The 6,281-nt window shown below is 38.1% G+C and overlaps 1 protein-coding gene across 1 annotated transcript; it reads right to left on the bottom strand.

Moving 5' to 3' along the window:
• Positions 1-2,636: 2,636 nt before the first annotated feature.
• Positions 2,637-5,923, bottom strand: il21 (interleukin 21). The gene is made up of 6 exons (XM_070837237.1): positions 5,646-5,923; positions 5,510-5,551; positions 3,507-3,626; positions 3,352-3,390; positions 3,132-3,212; positions 2,637-2,984 (listed from the first exon to the last, which is right to left on the bottom strand). The coding sequence occupies exons 1-6, from the start codon at positions 5,793-5,795 to the stop codon at positions 2,958-2,960; spliced, it is 459 nt and encodes a 152-aa protein (XP_070693338.1). The 5' UTR covers positions 5,796-5,923; the 3' UTR covers positions 2,637-2,957.
• Between the last annotated feature and the right edge of the window lie 358 nt (positions 5,924-6,281).

The raw sequence follows: 6,281 nt of genomic DNA, 5'->3' as shown, positions 1-6,281 counted from the left end.
GCAGCAGACATTGGGGACAACAAAGCTACACACTGGCAGAGGGCGAAAACGACTCTCCACTGACCGAGATGACCGTCAACTCATTCGAATGTCACTCAGCAACCGTAGGATGACATCAAGTGACCTACAAAAAGAATGGTAAATGGCAGCTGGGGTGAAGTGCACGGTGGGAACGGTTCGAAACAGGCTCCTGGGGGCAGGGCTCAAGTCGTGTAAAGCTAGAAAAAAGCCCTTCATCAATGAAAAGCAAAGAAGAGCCAGGTTGAGGTTTGCAAAAGACCATAAGGATTGAACCATAGAGGACTGGAGTAAGGTCATCTTCTCTGATGAGTCCAATTTTCAGCTTTGCCCAACACCTGGTTGTCTAATGGTTAGAGGGAGACCTGGAGAGGCCTACAAGCCACAATGTCTCGCACCCACTGTGAAATTTGGTGGAGGATCGGTGATGATCTGGGAGTGCTTCAGCAAGGCTGGAATCGGGCAGATTCGTCTTTGCGAAGGACGCATGAATCAAGCCACATGCAAGGTTGTCCTGGAATAACACTTGCTTCCTTCTGCTCTGACAATGCTCCCCAACTCTGAGGATTTGTTTTTCCAGCAGGACAATGCTCCATGCCACACAGCTAGGTCAATCAAGGTGTGGATGAAGGACCACCAGATCAAGACCCTGTCACGGCCAGCCCAATCTCCAGACCTGAACCCCATTGAAAACCTCTGGAATGTGATCAAGAGGAAGATGGATGGTCACAAGCCATCAAACAAAGCTGAGCTGCTTGAATTGTTGCGCCAAGAGTGGCATAAAGTCACCCAACAGCAATGTTAAAGACTGGTGGAGAGCATGCCAAGACGCATGAAAGCTGTGATTAAAAATCAGGGTTATTCCACCAAATATTGATTTCTGAACTCTTCCTAAGTTAAAACATTAGTATTGTGTTGTTTAAAAATGAATATGAGCTTGTTTTCTTTGAGGTCTGAAAACACTGCATCTTTTTTTTTGTCATTTTCTGCAAATAAATGCTCTAAATAACAATATTTTTATTTGGAATTTGGGAGAAATGTTGTCAGTAGTTTATAGCATAAAACAAAAATGTTAATTTTACTCAAACACATACCTATAAATAGTAAAATCAGAGAAACTGATAATTTTGCAGTGGTCTCTTAATATGTATGTGTGTGTGTATGTGAATGGCGCAAGTGGGCATGTGTAGTTACTTTTCTGTAAAAGAGGAAGGACAGAAGGAAATGATTGTTCTTTGACATTGTGGGTGTTCCTCTTTTGCAATGGCACAATGTTTAATAGTGACTTATTTTTGCATGACAAAAGCGTGAGCTAAGGTTTATCTAGTGTGTGTCACAGGCTTTGCTCACAGGTATGAGATACATCTGGGAGGAAATTGATGTTTGTTTGCATTGCTGAAATCCCCTTTCATCTGGGAAGTCCACAGTGGTGGTTGTGAGATTGTAGTGAGGACACCTGCTTTAAAACACATTTGCATCAGTCATTGTGAGAGTTGTCAGTGGTATCTGGATTGTCCTGTTGCTGCAGCCTTGTTTGTGTCTTTTGTGGTAGTTTTTGTTTTGCCAGGGAATTTCACCATGTCTGCACCCGTTGTAAAGTGATTGGTAGATTTATTAAAATAAACAGCAAGACCTAATGAAACAATATAAAAAGAACCACAGAGCATGTTTTTAATGAGTCTGTACAGCAAAAGCTGGATTGAAATTTTTTTTTTTTCCAAGTTCCTGCCTAGGCCACATATGATACCCATTACACAGCCTGACACTTACCTCTAACTTGGGGCCCTCTGGTGGTCAGAAAGACCAATTCATGGACAATTCAGGCAAACAAAAACAAAAACTGGTTTTACTTGTGATTCATTCTTCACATGAAAAGTCATCTAACAATCAGATATGACTGCTAATTTGATTTTATCATCTTGAATCATCTGGCATGAAACATTTTGATTACGTCACTTGTACCCTTGTACTGTGTCGTAAGATTTCACATTTCACTTTTGTGCTTTTCCATCAGTTGACAATGTAAAGACAATGTAATGGATATAACGGGAAATCAAGAAACAAAGTAGATCCTAAAAAGAAGATAGATCAATGACAGATTCACAGACAGTACAAGATGAGCAGTAAAAATGTGTGTAGTGACATTTTGATCATTTTCATCCATACTTTGCATTTTTAGGGCAGAGTTTGAGCACAGCTGCCAGCTGCCTTTTGTGTTTTCATCACACAAAGAGTTTATTCAGCAATGGTACTATTTCCATGTTTCTTTTAGGATAATTCATGACAGAATAAAACAATTAACATTTAAACCAGATCTCGGTGGAATGATGATGTTCTACTAGTTGACATTCAGTTTGACAGTAGCATCAAATATCACGGACCCTTCCTTTTTTTTTAAGATTGTAATACAGTAATGTGTACTTCATTTTATCAAAGTACGTTTTTACACTTCAGTACTTTTACTTGAGTACAATGTTCTTGTACTCTGTCCACCACCGGCGGTGAAAATCATGTCTTCACACTTCTGCTGGAAGCTTTTCAATATGTTGTCCTATAAATAAACCAGGCAAACCAAAACTTGTCGTAATATATTTAATATTTTAGAATGGTACAATTATTTCAAAAAACCAATTCCTCCAATAAGGCACTTTACATACACAGTATAAATGTCATTATATTCTCTGAGAATTATAACAAATAAATGAACTTTCTCTTTCAGAAAAAAAGAGGAGAAAAAAGAATTCATGACTGCCAAGTCCACTAGGTGGCGGCAAAGCAGCTTTCATGAGAATACCTTCTTCATAGCTTGTGTGGGTTCACCACCACTATCTAAATAAATAATAAATAAGTTTTAAATATTTAGAAGGCTGTAACATGTTTTTCAGTGTAGTGTCGGCTTTACATTCAGTCCTTGGTCACAAGTAGATCTTCACCTCTTCTCAGTTCATGCTCAGCCTGGTTATGGCCTAGAGAGGGAAAAATTGATATTGAATTTTCACATCAGGCATTATTTCATGGACTTACATCTTTCCAACATCAATGACACGTAGAGCTTTACGTTTTCAGCCACATTTTACTCATGCTACAGTAAAATAAGAGAGAAATAACCTTACCCTTTGAATAAGAGACTCCAGTCTCTTGAAAAATTCCTTGACATTTTCCTTTGGATGTGAGTCGCAATCTTGGCAGGTGGGCTAAAGAAAACAGGCAAACACAAGAGAAATTAACTTACTAATGATCATCTACTGCAAGCACAACACAGACCACGCTCAGCTTTTATAGGACGCAAATATAACGAATTAGGAAATGACCGATGAAGAATTTTCTCTTTACCTTAACATTTCCTGACTTACAGAAGTCCAGACCTCTCTCCTGAAAGGGATGAAAGAAATGTTAGTTTTAATAAATATATAAATGTACTGTACAGCAAACTTGACATTGCACTTGAGATACGCTTTTAGATATGTTTGATAAATCTTTTTACTTACGGTTATGGAACTAGTAAGGCTCCTGTAAAGTTTGTTTGTGCTTTGTGTTCTTTCTGTAGTGTTGAATTGCACCTGAAGATTAGCCCGGAAGCATTGCAGGGCTGACAGACAGCAGCAGTCCTGTTATATGGTGAAAAGGGAAAAAAAAAAAAAAGAATAGTTTTGATTAGAATTTCAATACCACACCAACATGTATTGGTTTTCTTCCTCCAAATTGGTATCTTGAAAAACCAGTTTGGTTCTTTTTTTTTTTTTATATGAAACATGTTAAAGAATAGTACCATAATGAGAACAGATTCATGTCAGTCACGTTAGTGTTGGCGTTACTTGATTTAAATCGGAGGTAAAACTGTACCTTTTATGTTCATTGAATAGGTTTTGGTGAAGTATTTTACAAAAAACTGGAAAATGACTCAAGGACACATGAGAGTTGAACCGTTAAGAACAGGGTGACGCTTTAAAAGTTGTGTTTTTTTTTTGTGATACAATTCTATATGTTTGAGGAAAGAAAGTCCTCCCATCATTGCCATCAAAACGTTTCCAAGAAAGCTGTTTTCTGGTTTCGTGTCATGACTTTTACTTAGATTGAAACCAAAGTTTCCACTATTTTAAAGATACGTTAATGTTCCCAAAGAGCTTAGGACGCTTTTGTCTGAATTGTTTCCCTTCAGAAATCGTACTGAAAGTGTTGATGATATGTTTTTTTCCAAGTGAAACTGTTAACAGCACAAGTATGCTCATGAACCCAGCTAGCTTGGGTCAAATCATGTCATATCTTCTTGATTAGTAGAGAGCTGAACAAGAGAAGCAATAACAGTTTCTTACTGCTATTTATTTTTACATTCCCTATTAATGCGTTTTTGCCTTTGGCAGTCACAAATTGTGGTGTAATGATTTTTATTCTGACCATTAAACTTCGTTTAGTAGCTTCACACCAACCCAGGAATCCTTACATTTGTCTTTTAAGGTTAGCTGTAATTTGCCAATTTTAACAGCAACAGATTGACTCAAATGTTCTGTAGCATGCCAGGAGGCGTTTGTGAGGTGGTGTGAGGAAGTGTCATGGTTTTTGTCTGGTCTAATTACTCATCACATTTTGCTTCAGAGTGCAACAGGAAGCTTTGAGAAAATGCACTGAGCAGGCTCTTGACTTGACTCACTAAAGAGCCTGACAAGAAAGAGGGCTGATCTGAATTTACAAGTAATGCAGTTGAACTTTAATAGGCACTTATTTGAAGTCAAGTGCACTTATATCAGATTGTTATATGGGATTGCGATGGCCACATGAGCATTTCTTAACATAAAGCTAAATGTCGTGTTAATAAGGAAACAGTTTAAATGATTAGAATATTTCTGCAGGTTTATCTAAAAAAAAACACCAATAGTGCTTTGCCAAAACTAGCCACTCTTTGTTCTCTGTAATAATGTAAAACTTAAATCTTTTTACAGTGAAACTTATGAAACATTGAATATGCACTGTTATTACTACTTTTCAAAACGTATTTAATTTTAATAGGTGTCATTTTTTTTACTTAAATGACTCCAAATTAGATGCTCACTTTTAAATTTGCTCTATAAACTGACAAATTATAAACAAATTTAAAAAAAAATGTTGTTAGCTTTGCCTGCTTATGTAGGTGTTGGCTCTAGTGCACAGTATACAGACAACATCCTGGAATTTATTTAATTCTAATTTAAATTTTTTCAAAATTAACCATCATAAATGTGACATTTAAAAAGGACACATATATGTTCAATCTATTTGTAAGGCTGCAAGGTAAGCCTTTAATTTCAAACTTTTACAGCTGATTTTAAATGCTTATTGGCCAACACAGTTTGTGATTTCACACATCATTTGATGTACACCTACAGTACCCGGCACATGGCAATTAGTAACTACAGTAAGTGGGAGAATAACAACAATGAGTAAGCAACCGCAAATATTAAATGTGGCGGTGTCCATACTGTCAACATTATTTTGAATACAAGTTAGTTTGGCTTACCTCGATATTCTGGGGTGGAGTATTCAGCATCTGCCCATTGTGCTGCAAGACACAAACCAACCAAATTAGATTGAGTGATCATAACTGAGACCATACATGGCCAAGGTTGTGAAAAAGTAAACGTAAAGGAACCTACCTGTAGGCTGTTTTTCACAGACTTCAACTGTTTCAGGATTTCGTGTAATTTTCTCATCTTCAGTGACTCGTCACTCCTGTTTGTCGATGTGTTGGCCAGAGAAGAGCAGCAGACTGCAAGAAGGCACAAAACAACCAGCTTCATATTCATTCTCAGTGTCAGCAGCAGGCACCAGATCACCAAAAGACGCTTTTCGAAAGATTTACTGGAAATGCAGACGGTTGTGTCGGTTCCCTTTTTATACTTATCCCTGAGGACACAGGAAAACCACTTGCAGAGACTTGGAAAGCTGCAGAAACTGGTGTATGTGAGTAATGAATTTTCTTTTCCACTGGCAGTCACCACTACGCGATTCGAGAGTGGCGTCAAGACGCGCGTGCGTGGGGCCTATAGATGCAAGTGTGTGAATGTAAACTTGTTTGAGTGCACCCAACAGGAAGCTACAGGACGACGACACTTCCCATTTTCATTTTGAATCAGTGGAGCCGCAGCGAGACCGTGTCATAGGTAGCGTTCGTAGGTGTGGTATTGACAACCTGAATGCATTCACTACATTGCGGCCACCTACACAAACAGACGGAGCCTGTCGCAACAACAGGAAACCCTTTTTAAGTATTAATGTTGAACCACAAGGAG

This window comes from Pempheris klunzingeri, chromosome 9, assembly GCF_042242105.1.
Source record: "Pempheris klunzingeri isolate RE-2024b chromosome 9, fPemKlu1.hap1, whole genome shotgun sequence".
NCBI lineage: Eukaryota > Metazoa > Chordata > Actinopteri > Acropomatiformes > Pempheridae > Pempheris > Pempheris klunzingeri.
The sequence above is the reverse complement of the archived record's forward strand: the minus strand, read 5'-3'. Positions and strand labels throughout refer to the sequence as shown.